Source organism: Trichoplusia ni, chromosome 3 (genome assembly GCF_003590095.1).
Source record: "Trichoplusia ni isolate ovarian cell line Hi5 chromosome 3, tn1, whole genome shotgun sequence".
Lineage (NCBI taxonomy): Eukaryota > Metazoa > Arthropoda > Insecta > Lepidoptera > Noctuidae > Trichoplusia > Trichoplusia ni.
In genome coordinates this window covers 4,497,297-4,520,289 of record NC_039480.1, presented here as the reverse complement: position 1 = coordinate 4,520,289, position 22,993 = coordinate 4,497,297, and the positions used below count along the sequence as shown (strand labels likewise).

The 22,993-nt window shown below is 36.6% G+C and overlaps 1 protein-coding gene across 1 annotated transcript; it reads left to right on the top strand.

Annotated features, from left to right (window-relative positions):
- Positions 1 to 2,390: 2,390 nt before the first annotated feature.
- On the top strand, positions 2,391 to 22,898 carry LOC113508970 (zinc finger protein 568-like). Its single transcript, XM_026892186.1, has 15 exons — positions 2,391 to 2,907; positions 3,591 to 3,771; positions 4,294 to 4,323; positions 4,687 to 4,779; positions 5,876 to 6,013; positions 7,191 to 7,738; positions 9,314 to 9,509; positions 15,825 to 15,955; positions 16,913 to 16,987; positions 17,792 to 17,927; positions 19,164 to 19,273; positions 20,218 to 20,350; positions 21,203 to 21,334; positions 21,670 to 21,870; positions 22,700 to 22,898. Exons 1-15 carry the CDS (start codon positions 2,834 to 2,836, stop codon positions 22,859 to 22,861), a joined length of 2,340 nt encoding a protein of 779 aa, XP_026747987.1. The 5' UTR covers positions 2,391 to 2,833; the 3' UTR covers positions 22,862 to 22,898.
- Positions 22,899 to 22,993: the final 95 nt, after the last annotated feature.

Sequence of the window (22,993 nt, the reverse complement as noted above, 5' to 3'; positions counted from 1 at the left end):
CTGATTTTCAACTAGTCTCAAGTAGCTTGCTATCTTCTCTGGAGCTTCACCTTTCGTCTTCATAAAGTAACAGCTTCGGTAGTGAGTAAAATCGTCCTTGAACATTAGCCAGTACTTTGATCCTCCTAGCGATGGAATATTCATTTCACCGGTGTCGATGTGCACAAGTTCCAATGGCTGCTCAGCTGTCTTTGGGTTGATTGGGTGTGAGATACGATGTTGTTTACCATATGTGCACCCTGTGCATACATAATCGTCCCAGTCGTCGACATATTTTATTCCTTTCCTCTTCAGAATGTCCCTCACGTACTTGACATTTTGATGAGCGAGTCTCTCATGCCACACTCTGATTGACTGAACCATCAGACTAGTCTGTTCTTCTCTCCTGAGCATCATTTGGTAGAGATTTCCTTTGCGTTTTGCGATAGCAACTATGTCCCTGCCATCCTGACTATAGAATGTTGATTCATTTCCATTTGCTTTCTGAACGTGTCCTTTGTCTAGCATCTGGCTTACTGAAAATAAATTAAAGTTGAGATTTGGTACGTAAATCACATCTTCGAGAACCACTGGGTACCACTTTTGACCATCAAAAGCTTCCATCTCAATGTTTCCTACTGCAACGCCATCTAGTTTGGTCGAGTCTCCTATTACAATTGGAATGGGCTCATCCAGTTCAACAAGTTGAACAAACCACTCTCGGTGAGACGTCATATGTTGGCTGGCTCCACAGTCTTGGTACCATGAGTTATTATCCTTGGAGAGGTCGTTGTCCACTGTCGAAAGTGCCGTAGTTAGGAAGGCTTTTCTGCGTGGCTTTTCATTGGCTGGCTTGCTTCCTTCATTTCGAGCATCACATTCCTTTGCAAAATGCCCCTTTTTCTTACAAATGTTGCATGAATACTTTTCTTTGCAGTACTCGATGTACTTTTGGCACGGTCTTCCTCTGCATTCTTTGATCACGTGACCCTTCTTGCCACACTTGTAACATCCGGTCTGAGACTTGTCCTGTTTGTTGCTTGTCGACTGTCCATGTTTTTCTTTTCTTGATATGAGAGCATTGTTGGTGCTGCCCTCTGTATTCGACGTTTCTTTGAGTCGTTCATCTTCAAGCCTCAAACGTTCCATCAAAGTTTCTACATTTCTGTTGGCTCCTGTCACGTTGTCCCAAGATGTTCTGAAATGTGCCAGTTTCGGTGGTAGGACACTCATGATCCTGGTCATGATCCAGCTTTCTTTCATAGGATCTTTTTCAGTGGAGATCTCTTCGGCAAGATCCAGAATCTCCATGCAGTTCTCAATTGCTGACTTCTTTTCATCGTATTCAAATGTAAAAAATTTAATGCGGGATGTTTCAAGGGTTACTTCAGTTTTGGTACCATACAAACTAACTAACTTATCTATCATATCTTTGGCAGTTTTGCAATTTGCTATTTTGTTTGCAATTTTACTACTTACATTTAACCCTATTAATGTTTGAGCTTCGATATCTTTCTTAGTCCAAGCTGAGACGGTTGCTTCAGACGCTGAACCTGCTGGTCTTGACTTCACACTTGATACGATATCATAAAGATCTCTGTTTTTAAGAGCCAAATTTAACTTGAAACGCCATGAAACAAAATTTACATTTCCTTGACTATCTTCGCTCAACATTTCTAATTGTGACTTTACAGTATCCATTTTGTTTTAAATTGTGACAATTCGAGAAATTTCTGACAATTTACGAATTTAAAAACTTTCGTGGCGATTTACAGACTAAGCGACTTGCATATTCTTTGTAACGTTGACTGACTTGCTGTGCACTGACTGCTCCAATACTGACTTGAGGTTGTGTTGACCACGTTGGTCCTGACGATTTTTCTGCTTGACTCGTCCTCAAATCCACTCGAAAAAAACCTTCACTGCTGTCCTGGGCCCATAACCTGTTGTTATTTTTACAGTGGGTTGGGTTCTTGAAGAAATAAATTGAGTCCGAGTTGACAGGAAATTTTCATTTATTGAACATTGCTTCTAAAATACCTCTTGAATCTTACAAATTGCACATATTCTTACAAACAATACTTCCGCAAGACAATCGCCGCCGGATTGTTGCGCAATACTAAACAGAAATAACAATTTTAAAGCCTTTTATAGTCGCTTCTACTTTTATTTTATTTTTACTGACATACGAAGAAAAAACAACATGACAACATAAGAACAATTTCAAATTTACAAACTTAAAACTAAACTACAAAAATGAGGTTCAATATAATGAGGTTGAGTATGCTGTCAATTGATCAATTTCAACATATATCCACCCATGCTTTGCCAAATCTATAGCGGGGACTTTAAAATGTGTTAGCGATTCCTTTTGTTTTCCTATATTTTATTTTCTATATCTATTAAAACACGACCTTGAAAGATTTTTGAGTAGTCGATTTTTGTATTACTCAACTTGATACTTTCTAAACGAATACCGAGTGTCATCGATTCAAAATCGAACACCCTTTCATTCATTCAGATTCTCGACAATATTATCTCCACTGCTGTCATTATATTATTGTATTGTATTCTTATTGGAACGAAGTGTTTATTTATAATGCGCGTTCTGACTACGATAATAAATAAATGAGATATCTTTATTAACAAACCATAGTTCAATTCTATAACAATATTTTGCTGGTAAACGATCAATGCAATCTATGTAAAATCCACTGTACAAGATAACTAATATAATTATTATAGATTCAAACTTGAAAGTGCGAGGCTCGTTCGCCCCCTTCCTAAAAAAAAGTACTGTACAGTGTACAAATAAAAAAAAATAGTAACTTATTTATGCTTATATTAAGTCAAAATGAATTGTTGTATCGAAAGGTGTGGTAATAATTTAAAAAAGAAATCTGAGTGTCCATGGCTCTCATTTCACATGTAAGTAATTTCTTTCCTTTCCAATTTCCATTGATTTCTTACTATATTGATCCTTTTGAACAGTGCTAAGTAATGGTGCATATTTTTTTCGACATATCATATCAATCTCTAAAATTTAATTGTCGACCGAAATATTTGATGGAATGGTAGCTCCATTAATTAAACTTATGTTTTAATTATAACTTTATTAAACTGCATCTTTATCACACACTATTCAAATATACAAATAAACAAACTTATCTCTGATCCAGTGTTTTTGTATGTCAAATATTTGGGCCTGTAGTAGCCTTACCTATTAGGATAAAAAATATTTCAAATAGGCATTAAGTTGCTATTAAACTGAATGGACTTCTGTCAGTTCTCAAGAACGTCTCTGCCTGTTGGACCTGAGTCCCCTTGCACGCCATTATTATTTATTATAATTAAAACTAAATCTTCTATTTAGACGACCTCCGTGGTCGAGTGGCGTACGCACCGGTTTCAAGGTGTCGCTAGCTCTGAGGTCCCGGGTTCGATCCCCGGTCGGGTCAATGTAAAAATTCACATTTCTACATTGTCTCGGGTCTGGGTGTTTGTGGTGCCTTCGTTGTATCTGAATTCCATAACACAAGTGCTTTAGCAACTTACTTTGGGTTCAGAACAATGTATGTGATGTTGTCCGCATTTATTATTATTATTTCTAGGTTCCCAAAAGACATTGTTCTTCGTGGATATTGGATAAATGCAATTGGTAAGGTAGACCTACAATCAAAGACGAAAACATTCATATGCAGTGCTCACTTCAAGGATGAAGATTTCAAAGTAAACAAGCAGAATCTTAATAGGAGGCTGAAACCTGGAGCCATTCCAGTGATAGACCCAGTGGTAAGTATATAACCTTTTTTTGATAAAGATAGAAGAGTAGAGAGTAGCCTTTGCCTCAAGCAATGTGATAAGAAAAAGTTGTGTATAATTCTCATAAATACTCATAATTTATCAGCAATAGACTTTAATAGGTAAATATTTAACCTTTTTTTAATAAAGATAGATGGAAAAAGACTAGAGTCGGTAGAGTGGCATTGTCTCCTGTGTCTTCATCAAAGTCAGCCCAGAACAATGCTAACTAAATTGCATTTCAAACAAAATTAAAGACCCCAGTGCTACAACATCTCTTGCTTAAAGACTACAGTGGGTCTGGAGCCCAAATAGTACACATGAAAAACCTACTAAATAAATAGTTAATTTGTTCGAGAGGTATAATCCCACAAGCAAGCACAAACAGTCACATCAACATATTAGGATGCTCGTGAATACATAATATTTGTCGTATTCAATTTTATTTTTATCGATGTTAGTGTAGCTTCCTCTATTGTTATTTTATTTAAATAAAATTTTCTTTTGTTTCAGTTTAAAAAGGACATTTTAACAAAATTGCGGGTATGTAAATTTTAATTCTTTCTTTAAGAAACTACATTCATTCTATCGAGTTTCGTATTGTCATCAATACTCCTCCCTTCCTTATATTATAAGAAGTGGCTTATACCCAGCTCTTGCCTCTTACAAACAGTCTTTTTGTTATCTAATTAATACATCATCATCTTTAGCCCATATTCGTCCACTGCTGGACAAAAGCATCCCCAATTGCACGCCATCGTATGCAATTGCTGTACCTATTCCAACTACTTTTATAATAGACGGCAGGATAGACTTCTATAAGTCCGCCTTATGTACCACAATTGTACGTTAAAGTTTAAGTAAATGAATAAATATGTGTGAACATATTATTTTGTTTACTTCTAGGTTTGCAGAATATGCCTATCTATTGATAGAAGAATGCATCCGATAATAGGTACGAAGCTTGAAGAGATGTATATCAACACGACGGGTCGACCAGTAAGTATATCTATAATATCATGGGACAACTCACACACGGTTATCTGATCCCAAGCTAAAGTGTTATGGTAACCATACAAGTGATAAACTTACTTATATAGTTCTAAATACATACATATTATAAATAAATTACACCCAGACACCAGAACATATGATCATGCTCATCACACAACATTTGTCCTGGGCGGGAATCGAACCCACGACCTCCGGTATAGCAGTCAGAGACACTAACCAACAGGCCCGTCAAGTATATGTATATGTGACAATAAAAGCCTGAACCAGTTGCGTAGCTGGGGTCACCGTCGCCCGGGGCGGGATTCACACCTTGGCGCCCAAAGAAGGCATTTAAAAAAAAAGCTCGTTTAATTTGTCACGAAGTATAGTTACACCTGTTTGTTTATGTCTCGTTCACGCATGATCATTTGCCGCCTTTTCTCAATTTTGCCGCCCTCCTGGTACTGGCCCCGGGGCGGACCGCCCCCCCCCCTCTAGCTACGCCATTGGCCCGAACTACGGTTATCTTACGATATCCTAATTTCTAGTAAATCCTACGTTTTACCAACGCTTAAGGGTATAATTCTATTAGTCCATACCATTCTACAATCACTTTATCGTCGCTAAATTCTAATAGTGCAAACTCAAAAAATTGTTTCGTTTCACAAGTACTTACATTAACAGATTTCTGTTGGTACCTAAACCCTAAGAAAAGTTAAAAAGGCAAAAGCCCGATCAATAATAAATAATAATAATAAATGCGAACAACATCACATACATTGTTCTGAACCCAAAGTAAGTTGCTGAAGCACTTGTGTTATGGAATTCAGATACAACGAAGGTACCACAAACACCCAGACCCGAGACAATGTAGAAATGTTAATTTTTACATTGACCCGACCGGGCATCGAACCCGGGACCTCAGAGCTAGCGACACCTTGAAAGCGGTGCGTACGCCACTCGACCACGGAGGTTCTCAAATCAATGAAGGGTTTTTCTTTGTAGTTTAGCGTAAAATTATTTTTTCCTTCTACCATGGAGGGGGTGTGTGATTTTTTTTTCCGAAATTTCTTCATATTACGTCAATCATTATGGTTTACAGGTTTCAGACGATGAAGATAGATTACCAGCCCAGTTATGTTGGGAGTGTGCGGCGAAAATAACCGCTGCGTCCAAGTTAAAAGAACAAGCGATCCTAACAGATAAAATGTTGAGGGATTATATACAAGAAAATGGTTTCGTAAGTATACGATATACAGACACACGAACACACACGCAATTTTGTACTACAGTAAACTACAATATCATCATGATCCACAGCCTTTATCCTCCCACTGCTGGTGGCCTCCCCTTTTTCGTGCCAATTTCTACGGTCCTGTGCTAGCCCCATCCAGATTCGACCCGAGACCTTTATATTGTCATCGACCCATCTTGCTCCCGGACAATATAACTACAATATAAGTTGGTTAAAACAACCCTATATACCCACTGGGCAGCAGAGAGCTCTAGTTTTAATCAAAACGTAGTTAAACCTAGGTTTAGCTTCAAAACAAAATCATTCATTCAAGTAATAATTTCAACTGTCTGGCTATCACGGTTTTTGAGATGCACCCTGGTGGCAGATGGTCAGACAGGTCGGATATTCTATGTCAGGGTAGGCGAACCATTATGCATCAAAGTGCCATTTTTTCTAAAAAAAATATTTAATGGGGTCATTCGCGTGCCATCAAATAATTTTGACTTTCTGATTATTTAGAAAATAATAATTATACTTAAATACTATCAAATTGATCGTCTTAAAATACCTAATTCTGCGACGTGCCCAAAATATTGTGTCGCATGCCATCAATGGCACGCTTGCCATTGGTTCGCCTACCCTGTTCTATGTTTACCCTTTGGTTATGATCCTGAAAAAAACAATGTGTGTCAGTCGAGAGAGAAGCATATGACTTCCAAGCCACGGTGTTGGTTAGTATGCTTTAAATGATCACTTTCCTTCTGACCCATCGCATCATGCACAGCTTAACCCTTAGCATCGGCACAAAAAGAAACAAAAATCGCAATGTGTGTTGTACACTTTTTATAATTATTTTAACCCTAGCTTTTCGCCCGCGTCAATGTCGGTTATATCGCGTTTCCAAAAGAACTCTTCAAAAGTCCGGGATAAAAACTATTCTATGTTCTTCCTCAAGGTCAACTCTATGTGTGTACCAAATTTCATTAAAATCAGTTCAGTGGTTTTCACGTGAAAGCGTAACAGACAGACAGAGTTACTTTCACATTTATAATATTAGTAGGGATTTTGTATATATATTATATTTTTATTAGAGAATCGTGGAAGGATTTGGGGGAGGCCTTTGCCCAGCTGTGGGCCAGAGTGGGCTAGAAAAAAAAATCATTAAATTTAATGTTTTCAGATAAAATATAGTGATGTACTTCAGATGTCTGAAAATTCTAATCTGAAATCGAGATTCACAATCGATCTATGTAAAAGTGTTGAAGGAGTAGACAGTGTTGTAAGTTCAAATAAATCAGATCGTAAAAATGAAATAAGACCTCCAAAGAGGGAATTAAAGACCGTACAAAAATTTGATGAAGTTACCGTCACAGTTGAGAAAATAGATGAAACGGGTACAACACTACCCTTCGAAAGCTATGACCCTAAAGATATCAAAATCGAAATCGATACGATAGATAATGACATCACTGATAACACAGATGATGTGATAGAACAGAGTATGAATGTTGAAAACGAGAATGATGACTTGAAAAGTGAAATCGATGTAGTAAAGGACAACACTAGTAATAGTGATGGGAAAGTCAATAAAAGCGACGATATGAAGGTCCCGTTCGTAGATGTAGAAATAGGCGATGATTCCTCTGAGGCTTTAGAAAGTCATGAAATATTTGAAAAAGTTGAAGATGACAAACCAAAAGTCAAAGTAATAACTCCAAAAAATAAGAAGTAAGTATTTTTCTCAATTTATTTTTAATAACCGATGACAAAAAAAATAATGATGAGGTTATTAATGTTCTTAGTGCATTTAATCTTGTTAGATCTTGAATAAATTCAAAAAATCTCCTAGAAAAGTAGAATTATTTGTTTGAGTGCTACTCATGCTACAGTGCATAATAACACACACGCACGCACATACACGCACCTACACACACACACCTGCACAACACACACTCCCACACACACACCACAAAACATCAAAATCAAAATCAAAATCAAAATTCATTTATTCAAATTAGGCTACTAAGTAGCACTTTTTGAAGGTCATTTACATTGGACAGCACCCAGTTTCGCCCGCCCTTCACCGCTTCCTAAGTGCTTTTGCTGTGAGAGAAGAAACGGCGCAACAAACTCCCCAGCAGCACGCTGTCATTACACTCACACATACACATTGCATGAATAAATATTTAAAATTGCATATAATTTTCTTATCAGTGGTTGGATATCCTTGTTTATTTTTATTTTATGTTAGCTTTTTATTTTCTGATTTTTTACTTCCTGTTTAGAATTTAAAATAACTTAATCATTACGTATCGAACCGGAATTCCAAAGAAATAGTAATTGTGAGATTTCAAGGTCTCCTCGAGACAGGCCCGACCTAGTGTGGCGACCGCAAGCAAAATTACCTTTATTTTTTAAATTGTTAATAACTATCGTTAATTGTTAGCAAATAACGAGATGTATAGTACAATTTGCACCATCAAAGCATCGATTAATAAAATTTTCTCGATAGCTAAATATCGTATTGACTATATGTATCACCCTTTTTCAGACTACTTCAAACAGAAAGTTTCACAATTGTCCGCTCTTTTCTTAATGTCTGTTACCTCAGAACTTACTAGATGAACTGATTTTCTTCAATTTTCTGAGATTTCTGAGGTTCCACAAACACCCAAACTCAAAACAAGCAACCACCCAAACTCGAACACATACATTCAATAATGTAATAATACATAAAACCTTAAAGAATAAGTTACGCAATATGTTACTTATAGAATAATTTTATAAGTAGTTCCATGTTCCTTTGTATTTTGTATTTGTATGTTTATTTTGTATTTTGAAACTTTAACCGTGTAATATGTATCGAGCGCTATTCCCGCCGACAAACTGTCACACAGTTTGGTGGGTTTAATTATTTTGTTATATGTTTTTAGAACCAATATTTTTTTTTATTATTATTACATCAGTTTTACATGTCTTCTTACTTTTTTGAGAACGCTGGAGTCGACATTTCCTATCTGACTACCCTGAGAAGAAATGTCGAAACAAACTCAAGGGGTCACAGTCTCTTTTGAAGTCCAGACAATTTCAATGCAAGTAGATATGCATAAACCAATGCACGGTATTTCTTTGGACTGGCCTTTTGAAGGAAGTACCAGATCGATCTGAGCAATAAAAAAAAATCTCATTAAAATCGCCAGTTTGAGAAACTACAAATAACATATACCTGCATAAAGTTTATACTTACAATAAAATAAAATAAAAGCAAAAAAGATTGAAAATTAAAAAAATATATTATTACAGAAAGAATCTCCCAACTAAACCGATAGATGAGAAACTGTATACAATAAGACACCTGTCTGAGGAGGAGGAGATCCAGGCAGTTGTGAACAGGCAGTACAGCGAGAGGTATCTCAAGTCACCCTACCAGTGTACGCAGTGCTATAAGGGGTTCCCCAGCGAGGAGTCTTATGAGAGACATGCCACGAAACATAGTGAGGTCAGTTATAAATGTTATTATGTGGTCTTGAAGGCCTATATATAGATAATAATATTTCAATACTCAATACTCAATCATTTATTGCATTCCATATGTTACAGAGATGGTAGAAAATAAATAGTAGTTAGAGTTCAATATGGACCCTGTTGGGCACGCAAAAAATATAGGAGAGAGGAAGAGGGCAGAATAGCAATTTAGGCAAATTAATATTGCCATAAATAATAATTAATAATAATTGTATAATATAAATAATAGTGTTACTTTTATTATGGTTTGTTTAGGCAGGGTGATTTAAATTTATTATATGAAACTAGCCAACCCACCAAACATTTTGCTATATAAAAAATGACTTATAAAATCTAAAAGTCAACGTTTTTGAATGTCACTCCATTAAAATTGTATCAAAATCGGTCCATCCGTTTTTATAAGTGTAAATTGCATGTCATCGGGTTTGAAGCTACGCTGAAAATTTCAGCCTGCAGCTTATCGGGAAGCGCCACAAAATTGAGTTGCAAAAAACTAACAGAACGACAAACAAATAATAAAAGCGAGCGTATAAAAACGTGGGAAAATAAACAGTTGTTGTCCGATTCTCAGGCCTACCGTTTTGCAAAAAAAATTATAAGAATCGGTTAAGCCGTTTCGGTGGAGTTTAGTCACGTAAACCGTGACACGAGAATTGGAACCTACTAGTCATTACTTTAACTTTTCAAAAGTGTCTGGAAAACATACTATTTGAAAAAGAAACTTTTTTGATTTGATGATGATAGCAAAATAAACCACACGAAACTAAAATCCATCTGTGAAATTTTCGTGGGTTCGATGCCAAACAAAAAAAATATATACACCGTGATTTTTTAGTAGTCTTACAAAAGCAGCTCAGTTCATGTATCCAATGACTAGAACACGTTCATGATAAAAAAATAGGTATTTATGAGATTTGAAGAAATTTAAAATGCAAACTCAATTGTAAACATCTTTACTAGTCAACCATTTACACATATATAGGTTTAGCCCTGTCTAGATATTTAGCTGTACTTTTTTAAGTTTCAGATAACTAAAGCATTATCAAGGATGTTAACCCGCAGAGCTGCAGCACGTGACATGGAAGACAAATTGAGAGCCACCTTAAAGGAATTGGAGTCTTCTAAAACTCTCTGTAGGCAGTTGCTACAGGAACGTGACGATAGTGAGGTTGAGGTCAAGATCATCATTGACAAAAACACCACTCTCAAGAATGAACTGGCTGAACTTCATATTGAACATGTGGACCTGCTTGACCGCCACCAACACCTGCATGAAGTTTTAGCTTCTTACCAACAGTGCAGTGAAACACACGAAGTTGCTTTAAACCGCATATCTGAACTCGAGCATGAACTTAGCAGGGCCCACAACTCAATATCACTATCAGAAAAGTTTCAGATCTGTGAACAGTCCACGAACACCCAGAGCCTTTTTGATGAGTTAGTTGGATGCTCGGCCTCAGCTGGTTGTTGTCCTGTAGTAACTATAGATCTCACTGGTGAAGATGTAATCAGGCAGTGTCCATCCTTTACAAGCCATAATAAGATAAAAAAGTACATTAAATGTAATAAGTCAATTAATAAAGCCCGTAAGGCATTAAAAAAGCTAAAATACTCTAAACATAATATTATTAACTATCATAAAAAGCAAATTCACCTGGTAACTCAATTAAAATCATATACCAGTGAATTAGAACATTGTAGGGCAATGTATGATAAAGAAACTCAGCTGTTACATAGTGAGTTACAGTCTAAAGAAAATATGTTGAAAGAAATCTTTGATAAGTATGTATTTTGTCAGGAGCAGCTTAATGAACGAATGGTGGAGGCTAGTGAACTGATGGACTTGGTCACATGCAATGCAGAGAGATACGAATCATTGACTAAAAATCTCTCATGCAGCTGTGCTAATAATACAGCATGTCCGGAGTCTCTTCCATCACCGGCTTTACCTGTGGTTGCTCAGTCCTTAGATGTGAGTGACGGTCACTCTCACAGGTGGATAGTTGTTTCTGATAAGTTAGGAGTGGGATTTGGAACATTGTTCAAATATAATAACACTCACAATGTCACAAATCTTTGCTACCCAAACACTCACTTTAATAATCTTATTTCAAAAATTAAAAACATGATTCTCAACAAAAATACAAACATTGTTTTATTAGTTGGTAGTAGCTTAGGCTTGGAGAGGAGGGACATAGTTGATGGCATTGACACCTTATTAAGCTTAAATGTAGGAAAGATAATGTTGTGTGCTCTGCCATATGCAGACACATTCAGTAAAGAACAAAATAATTATGTTCACTACTTAAATTGTACATTGAATACAATAACGTGTCGTCATAGTGACAAATTAGTGTTTTTTGACACTAATAAGTTTATTAATGGGTTTCAATTAACCCAAGGTACTATGTATCTTCCTAGAAGATATAAATATTTTGTTGCTAGCTTAATAGCTTATAATATTAACTCTGTTATAGAAAATATAACACAGAATAGGTTAAGTTGTAATTTATTGTCAAGTAACAATTTAGATTGTTTAAACTTACAACGCAGACAATAGATAAGCACTCTGATAGCATTCTGCTCTATCATCAAAACATAAACCGCTTTTCTGGCAAAATTCTAGATGTTGAACTTCTAGTAGATAAGTATTCAATAGATATTCTTTGTTTTTGTGAAACTTGGTTAAAGCCAAATAAGATGAATTTTAATGTTAACAACTTTGTGATTGCCAGCGCGTTCAATAGACTTTCAGCAGAGGGGGGTGGGTCTCTTATATTATGTAAAGATTTCCTTAAATATAAGGAACGTCAAGACATCATCTCTCTCTCTATTGACCGCGTATGTGAGGTAGCATGTGCTGAGATAGAAAACCTTATTATTCTTTGTGTATACAGACCTCCTGCATCCAAATTACTGTCTTTTATTTTCATTATGGAGGAAATTTTAAATAAGTTGTGTCGTAATAATAAAGAAATACATGTTTGTGGAGATTTTAATGTTGATATTTTGACTGACTCCTCTGATAGAAATAAGCTTTTGTCTCTATTCAATTCATTTAATTTAAATCATATTTTTAATGAGCCCACTAGGGTAACGGTAACTTCCTCTACTTGCTTAGATAACGTTTTTTCGAACCGTAATATTACTCAATTTCGATTATTACCCGGTGTAAGATCAGACCATCTAGGACAAGTAGTGTCAATTAAAATTATAAATAAATTGCCTTTGAATAAAATAATTAAATTCAGACCACTTAAAAATAATGCTTTGAATTCGTTCAAAAATGATGTTGCAGATTGTATTAAAAATAATTGTTCATTTTCGGGTGTTCCAAATAAGGATTATGATAAATTGTTTCACATAATCGTGAAGTCATTTAACAAAACGTGTCCACAAAAAAACATTAAAATTAATTTCAAAAGTAAATTTAATGAGTGGGCTACTAAAGGCATTAGAATCAGCAGAGACAGGATGTACAGTCTGTATGAGGAAAAATCGTTTAATATTAATCCGAGTTTCCATAAGCATGTCAGAGATTATTCAAAAATCTTCAAAAGGGTTTGTTTAGCGGCTAAGTCAAGTCTCATTAGTAGACGGATAGGCAATTCTGATAACAAAATTAAAACTGTATGGAAGATTATCAACTCTGAAACTGGAAATACTAAACAAAGAGATACAGATCTCTCATTAAAAATCAATAATAAAAGCATTGCCAATAACATAGAAGTAGCTAACGCTTTCGAAGACTTTTTTTCAAACATCCCGATAGAGGTAACGAAATCACTCCCCTCGAGTCCCTTGAAAGCGGAGTGGCTACTTAAAAGGTCCATAGATAGAATTATTCCAAATTTTAGTTTTATTCATGTATCACCTTCTATTGTTAAAAAAGCATTTAATAAAATTAAAGTTAAGACCACAGAAGATTTATGGGGAATATCCGTCAAAGTAATAGAATCTATAATTGACACCATTGCCCCAATTCTTGCAAAAATTTTCAACGACTGTGTGGATAGTGGCACTTTTCCTGATTTAATGAAACACAGTAAAGTTATTCCTATTTTTAAATCTGGTTGCAAGAATGACCCATCTAATTATAGACCAGTTTCGGTGCTTCCAGCTGTTAGTAAAATATTTGAGAGAATGGTTCTCGACCAAATGATGTCACATTTTGATAGGCATAGAATCTTCCATGAGCGTCAATTTGGTTTCACCAAGGGAAAGTCGACGACCGACGCCGGGGCCAAGTTAGTGTCTAATATTTTAGGAGCTTGGGAGGGGTCACAGGACGCCATAGGAATTTTCTGTGACCTCTCCAAGGCTTTTGACTGCGTTGATCATAATACTCTAATCCTTAAATTAAAGTACTATGGATTACGAGGACAATCCTTACAACTGGTATTGTCATATTTATCATCTAGGCAACAAAAAGTAGGCGTAAACGGCGCAATATCTTCCGGGTCCTTAGTTAGAGTGGGCGTGCCCCAAGGTTCGATCTTAGGCCCATTTCTTTTTTTAGCGTACATAAATGACCTCCCTTTCATGATGGCCAACTCGACTGACATGATTCTGTTCGCGGATGATACCTCTCTCATTTTTAAAACTGACAGAAAATCTCTAAACGTTAGTAATTTGAATAATAGCCTTAACGTATTATCGGATTGGTTTGCAACGAATAACCTACTTCTGAACGCGGCAAAAACAAAATGCCTTAAATTCACACTCCAAAAGGCTCGGTCTCAGTCGGATTTAAATGTAATGCTAGATGGCAACAAACTCGATTTTATTAAAGAAACGGTCTTTCTTGGAATAACATTGGACGATAAGTTACAGTGGGGTGCTCACATCTCAGCACTGTCTCGTAGACTAAGTTCGGCTGCTTTTGCGGTCCGAAGAATAAGACAGCTTACTGATGTTCCCACTGCTAAGTTAGTTTATCACGCCTATTTCCACAGTATTATGTCATACGGAATTTTACTGTGGGGAGCAGCTGCCGATGTTGAATCCGTTTTCATATTACAGAAACGTGCGGTTAGAGCAGTCTACTGCATGGGTCCGCGCGAGTCATTAAGAGAAACTTTTAAAGAAATTAATATTTTAACGCTGCCGTCGGTTTATATTATGGAGAATCTCATGTTCGTTCGGAAAAACTTGCATACTTTTAGTGTAAATAGTGATTTCCATAACATAAATACGAGAAATAAAAATAAACTAGTAGTTCCAAGATTTAGGTTATCCAAAACAAACGCCAAATCTTTCCTAGGGAATTCTATTCGATTTTATAATAAATTGCCAGATACTATAACCAGTTTACCATTAAACAAGTTTAAAAATACCGTTAAATCTATGCTGGTAAAGAAAGCGTACTATAAAATTAGTGATTATATAAATGATAAACGCGCGTGGACTTAGTATTATCTCTGTACATGTGGTCTCCCTGGCGGTCTACTAGATCATTATCTTATTTTCCTTGTTATCTACTATTAGTTTAGCCACAGCTCTATTCATAGAAGCTATGACATGCCTTGACATTCCTGTTAAGGATTTGATTAGGACTACATATTTAGATTATGTAAAATTATCATTAAATTATTATTGTTTTCCTTTTTTTTTTTTTTTGTGAAATGTGCTTTGTATATGTATCAACAGTGTAAACCTCAGCAAAACTTACTTCATTGTAACATTATTTTATTTTTCTTCTCTGGAGGTCAGTTTTTTATAGAAAATCATTAACATTTTGCTATTTGATACTTGTTTTGCTAATTTACGCTGTTCTTGCAGACATTCATTTTAATGTAAAATGCTACTGTAAAATTTTATTTTGAAAAGAGTAACTTATGGAGTTTCTTGCCGGTTCTTCTCCATAAGAATGACACTTTGGAACCGTGCAACTAGAGTCAGTAATATAACGTTTTAAAAGTGCCTGAGATACGGCCTATTTGAAATAAAAACTTTTTGATTTTGATTTTGATTCAATTTTTATTCAATATTATGATGCAATTCGTAGTTTTTTAGAAACACAGCTCTGTTGCGAGCGCGGTCCGAGCCTTGTAACAATGGTGAGGGGCGCGGGCGGCGTTTTTATCATTTTTAAGAGTGTATTTCAGATTTCTCTTGTTTTAATTTTTCTTCGTACTTATTATTCTAGTTGATGATAAAAAAAAAATCGCGCCTAGGGGTATTTTACGTCGGATACATGATCTGGGCTGCTTTTGTAAGACGACTAAAAAATCACCGTGTATATATATATTTCTTTCTTCTCATAAATGTTACTTTTTATTTATTATAGAAAATGGGTCCCTATGTATGCAACATCTGTAAGATCCGATCGGCAACCAAAGTGAAGGCGTACAAACATAAAGTCGGACAGCATATAGTAGAGATTTCTTGTAAACAGTGTCCGTTCGTCACTAGATCGAGGTAAGTAATGTAGTATTTATTAATAACTAGCTGTTGCCTGCGGTCCCGCTCGCTTCGAATCGAAGTCCCACGAGAACAAAATCGGGATAAAAACTATCCTATCTTGGTACACAGATAGTTTATAATCCTGATTATAAACTATCTGTGTACCAAGTTTCGTTTAAATCTATTTAATGGTTTTTGCGTGAAAGAGGAACAAACATCCATACATCCAATTTTTTTTTAAGCAACTCCCATAGTAAATACTTTATTTCCTTTAGCGAGTATTTTGACAGCCTTAATGTCGGTAATAGCTGTAAAAAAAATACCCTCCTTTAACGAAGTAGGATAAAATTAGCCCATTAACGCATAGGCTAATTTTCCAAGGTATCCAGGTTCCAATCAAAGGTATCAGCTAACTTCATACCAAATTTCATCGAAATATGATCAGCCGTTTAGGCGTGAAGAGGTGACATGTACATAGACCATTAACACATACTAACTCCTTTGCCTTAGAAGTTCAAAAGACAGTCAATCTCTATTATGTATTCCTAGAACTGAATACCACAACTGAAACTTAAGTTTTTATGTAGGTAAATTGTGCAGAGCTGTAAACTTATATTACGACCTTTTAATGTAACCACAATTAATGCAATAAAGATTTATTATTATTATTTGTATCTCTTTTCATTCACGGGCTAACTTCATGAGAAGAGACCCGATCCTTTTTAAAGGCTTGAACGGGGACACAGGTCCAACGCACAGAGGCCTTGTTGAGAACTTTAATATACAATGTGATGGGGCATCTACTAGGGATAATTCACCTCCGCTCTATGGGAGAACAGAGATGAAGAATCCAAGGTAGATGCAAAACTATTGCAATATGTATCTAAAACTAAATAGGCTATTATATAAATGAGACATGTTAAGTGGACCAGTTCCTTAAAATGATTTATTATTATTATGTTTTTTTTACAGAAATCGCGTCAACGGTCATACGAAATTCCATGCAGGGAACAAGTATAAATGTCAACTTTGTGATCAAGAATTCAGGTTAGTAATGTCCTGTAGTTAAATAAAATAAACAAAACGAAAGGATTCTAATTTCCTTGCATTCAATCCTTGTGTCGCGGGAGGTTTCACAAACATTCAAGTCACATGCACAAAGACACCCAGACTCAGGACAAGCATTCGTGGATCACAGAAATGCTTGTCCTACGGGGATCGAACATCCTACCTCTTGTGATATATCGTGATTTTTATGCCGCATGCGCTATTAATATGATAATAATATTTTTTTATTTTGAGATGAAATGCTCTATTTTATTAGTATAGTACAATCAATCAAACCACATTTACTAAATAGCACTTTTTCAAAATCAAATCACACTAGACAGATACCAGTTTCGCCCACCCTTCACAACCCTGATTGCTTTTTCTGTGAGAAAAAACACCTGTGAGACCATAGGGTGTCTTCGTGCAAGTGATTTGTATGTTTGTAAAATCCCCGCGACACAAGGATTACATTGCATACTGTTTAATAAACTAGCTGTTGCCCGCGACTCCGTCCGCGTGGTTAGAAGATATGATTTATATCTACCCTGTTTTTTCCACATTTTCCATTGTATCTTCGCTCCTATTAGTCGCAGCGTGATGGTTTATAGCCTAAAACCTTCCTCAATGAATGATCTGTTGAACAAAAAAATATTTTTTCAATTTGAACCAGTAGTTCCTGAGATTAGCGCGTTCAAACAAACAAACAAACAAACAATCAAACAAACAAACTCTTCAGCTTTATATATTAGTATAGAGTATAGATTAGTATAGATATATAAATTAATGTTTGTTAATTTTCAGTAAACTAACGACATATTACAATCATTTACGTTTGCGACATCGCTCACACTACGTGTGTGACCTATGCGGCTATACCTTCGTCAATTCACAAGGAGTGATCACACATAAGAAAGTAGCACATCGGTTCAACAAAGATGTAAGTATATTAATTGTACCTATTTGTATAGGTATTTAAATAAAGGTGAACAATTATTAAATGATACAACGGTTTACTCACGCGTATTTATCGGGATCGCCCGACTAGTTGCGCATTATTCAATAATGAATCATTGTCACGACAGTTACTATCAAAATATAGTGAACAATTATTTAATGATACAAAGGTTTACTCACGCGTATTTATGGGGATCGCCCGACTAGTTTCGGACCCAACCGGAGTGTTAATCATGAGCAGACGCGGCGGGCGAGCGAGTCGATAAATACTCTTGAGTAAACCGTTGTATCATTTAATAATGAGTAATTCTCGCGATAGTAACTATAAAAATTGTGAACAATCTTGGTGTTTTGGCATATTACTCTATACATACTAATATTATAAATATGAAAATATCTCTGTCTGTTTTGTTTTCATGACAAAATTACTGAACCAGATAGGGATGATGACTGGGTATGAAAAGAAAAAATCTCATTAGTCCCTCAGTTAGATAATTGAAAAGTATGAGACACGTATTTGTTCCTTTTTCAGAAAAACTAGAATTGACAAAGATTAACTGCTTTAAAGCTTAGGAGAGGGGGCTTGTGACGTAACGATAGAGTAAAATTTATACTCAATAGTGACGTCACGCGTAAGTTTCATTCACTGTAATATGGTCAATTTATGTTTGCGGGACAAGTTAAAAAATACGTATCCATTATTATACAAAAAACTACAAGACGGACACTGCAAAAAAAATTTCATCATCCCTATTGGTCACAACAGCTAGGACATACATAAAATGCAAGGAAATAATACCAAATCAAATATATTACTGAAATATATCAGTCGTTTATTTATTTGACGACCTCCGTGGTCGAGTGGCGTACGCACCGGTTTCAAGGTGTCGCTAGCTCTGAGCTCCCGGGTTCGATCCCCGGTCGGGTCAATGTAAAAATTCACATTTCTACATTGTCTCGGGTCTGGGTGTTTGTGGTACATTCGTTGTATCTGAATTCCATAACACAAGTGCTTTAGCAACTTACTTTGGGTTCAGAACAATGTATATGATATTGTCCGCATTTATTTATTTATTATTTAATTTGATATGTGTTTGTATAAAAAGACACACCAATATTGTTTACATATATTTAATTACTGAAACAAATGTAGTTCAAATGTCTTCCGCCATGTTGTGTTGTCAGTGTGAATGTGTGACAGTGCTTGTAACACCCGCAGCTGGTGATGGAGGGTCCGTACTGCGAAGTGTGCGAGGTTCGGTTCCTGTCCGAACAGGCGTACGACACTCACCTCAACCTGTCCTCCAAACATGTCGCCGAGGACAACCCGTGAGTGACACTAGTGTATACAGGGTGATGGTAGAGCGGCAAATTAACGTATAGATGCAGGGTGTTTATTGTTTGACTAGTTGTTGCCCGCGACTTTGTAAGAGTTATGAAGATATGAGTCAGGATTTTTTTGAAAAGGTTTAATGGTTTATATTAATCTTGAAATGGAAGTTATTTGCTAATTATTTTAAGTTACCAACTGGTCTTGCTAACGCAACAACAATCATTATTTTGTTAAATCAAAACAAAAAATGTCGGGGGATTTAATTCGACTGTCTTGTTAAACTGAGTTTATAATAAAAAGGCACATCAAGATTGTATAGCTCTGTTAAAGTGTTCGGAGTTCAGTTTGTAAAAAAATAACTTATATTGTGATTGGCACGTAAGTCGTGGGTTCGATTTCCACCTAGGATATTTTTCGTCATAAGCGCGATCATTTGTTCTGTGTGTGGGTGTAATTTATCTATATTATATATGTATTTAGAATCACTTATATGTTTATCAGTTGTCTAGTACTCGTAATACAAGCTTTGCTTAGTTTGAGACTAGATGGCGTTGTGTTAAAGTCGTTTAATATTATTATTATATCTGGCGGAAGTTCAGGAGTGGATTCGTTAACAGACATGATGATCGTTGAAATAAAAGCGTAGTTATTCACTTTGCCGGTGTATTTTCAATATTAAATTACAAAAGTAATAAAATAATTAAAGATCAAATCGATGGAACACGATTTAGTTGGCAACGCAGCGAGTTCATCCACTCGAATGTCGGCGCACGCGGTCCGCCTGTCATCCGGCGTTCCTTGACATCTGTCAACATCATCCGACACCGGGGTGACCACGCTCAAGCTACCTGCTTGACTTTGCCAGCTAATTCGTAATAATTAATAAAATGAAAATAAAATCACAATTAATTCTGACTCTCCGACATATCTTTTATTACAGTACCCGTATGAGCAACGATCGCAGTAAATGTCGGAAGTTAGAAAATTTGACTTGGAATCCTATACGTCGAGAAGCAATACGCCGGCGAGACAGGAACACCGGTCCTCAGAACACGAGCGTGTCCTGTGAACAGGTGAGTGTGGAGTGAGGGGGACAGGCAACAGGCGCGGGGAGCATGTAGCTAATAGTTAATAGGGACTAGGAAAAGAAAACATGTGTCAAATATTCTTCTTGATTGCTTAGGATAGCCGAGTGGTTGAGGTCACCACGCCAAGCCCAAAGTACGCGTCGTGGCGCGAGTTCATTCCTCGCGTAGGACAAGTTTTTGTGTGATCCACGAAAGCTTGTTGTAAGTTTGGGTGTCTTTGCGTATGTTTATTTATGAAAACCGCCAGACAAGGATTTTTGATTAGTGCGTCTTACTGTCTTAGTCGTTTTTTTAATGACGTGAGGGAATAGCAAACTGATGGACTTTGTTTTTCAAATTATTATAGTAGAAGATTTTAAAGGCATTGTCGCTGAGGCGAAAATGTGATAATCTAGTCAGTAATGCTCGGCTAAGATGCGTCCAGGAATCGCTAAAGATAGAAACGGCTGGCTTTACATAGCTGTGGTATTTTAGACAGGCCAAAATAAAATTGGCGAACTCAGTGGTCGAGTGGCGTACGCACCGGTTTTAAGGTATCGCTAGCTCTGAGGTCCGGGTTCGATGCCCGGTCGGGTCAATGTAAAAACTCACATTGTCTCGGGTCTGGGTGTTTGTGGTACCTTCGTTGTATCTGAATTCCATAACACAAGTGCTTTAGCAACTTACTTTGTGTTCAGAACAATGTATGGGATGTTGTCCGCATTAAAAAAAAGCTTAGAATTTCTTTACATAATTTGATTAGATTTTTTATAATAAACGCTATTGCCTTTGCAATTAACTCTTATTCAAAGTGTCAAATCAACACTCATATATTTGTCCTTTATTTACCATTTCCAGTGCGGTGAAGACCTGCCCACGTTCAGTGCGTACGTGTGGCACTTCAAGTCGTCCCACCCGGGCAAGCGCAGAACCAAACACATGTCTGTGGCCTCGCCCTACCTGTGCGAGCAGTGCGGGATCACGTTTGCGGTAATATTAATTATTATTATGAATTTAATATGTAAAATTCTCGTGTCAAAGTGTACGTAATTGTTAAATATCGGTAAAGGCTGGACCGATTCTCATGACATTTTGTGTGCATATTAGATAGTTTTGAGAACCGGACAACATGTATTTTTTTGCAGGGTGCAATAGATAATATTATTTTTATAATAAACACCTAATTCTGTATGTACGTTTGTCACACTGTAAGCATGAAAACCCCGCGACACAAGGACTCACTTTAACAACCTCCCGTTAAAAAGAATCCTCAATAAAAATATTTTCCTACCATGAAACATATTACATTCAATCCTTTATCTCAGGACTACACATCCCTCTCAAGCCACATGTGGGTGCACACCGGTAAGAAGCAATACCAGTGCGATCACTGCGACAAATCCTTTAGCGTGAAGGGCAACCTCTCCGGACATATGCGATTGCACGACAAGTCGCGTCGACTGTACGACTGTCGCATATGCGGGAAACAGTACACGTCGTTGTGTAATATGAAGAGGCATATGTTTGTAAGTATATATTTTTTAAGTTGGTTTAAACAGGTGTCATTATGGGCTTTTAATAAACTAGCTCACTAAATAAACATTGTTTTGCCATTCCGGTAATAATATTATCCATCATTGGCCTAGTCTTTTCCCAACTATGTTGGGGTCGGCTTCCAGTCTAACCGGTTTCAGCTAAGTACAAGTGTTTTACAAGTAGCGACTGCCTGTCTGACCTCCTCAACCCAGTTACCTGGGCAACACGATGCTCCTTGGTTAGACTGGTTGTCAGACTTTCTAGCTTATGACTACTCTCAATAACTGTTAAAGATGTGTAATTTACAGTTGGGACCTACAATTTAACGTGCTTTCTGTGCCTCAGCGTTAAGGGTGCTTATACCTATTTTTTAGTTTTATTTTTATAAATTCGTAATGTAATATTATTTCTACACCAGAAATTCCTTAGAAATAATTTATATGCCAAAACGTTTCCCAGCGCAACTAGTACAAGTATAATATGATTTTCACAGCTGCGAATCGGTCTGATTTCATTCCCACTGCTATCGCTAAATAGGTGTTAAAGTCAGACTGGTCCATGAAGGGATCTGTATGAAAGTCTATGAAAACCTACATTTAAAATGGCACCCAACATGGGACTTGGACTTGTTTATTATTCAATTATTTTGAAACTACATTTTAATTGCAGTTATATTGAAAGCGATATACCAGTCTGATGCCGTTATCGGATGTGTAATAGTCACAGAGTCTGACTATCATTTACATATGAAGTTTCTTCTTTAAAGTACAAGTAGTGTATATGTCACCCGCGTGGCACTATAAGTGTACCCTGTCGCAGCTGCACACGGGCCTGAAGCCGTTCCGCTGCTCGGCGTGCGACAAGTGCTTCGTGACGGCGGGCGAGCTGAAGGCGCACGTCGACTTCGTGCATCTGAAGAAGCCCAGGCCCAAGCGGCTGCGGGCCAGGAACAGGAAGCCCGACGCCCAGGCCGGATATTAATCAATACATATTACAATAAATACTATTTATTGAAGAATTCATGGTTTCATTTATTTCTTATACCCATTTTAAGAGTATCCTTTACGCAAATGATCAAAAAGTGTCGTGCAATTTTCATTGGCCTAGCCTTTT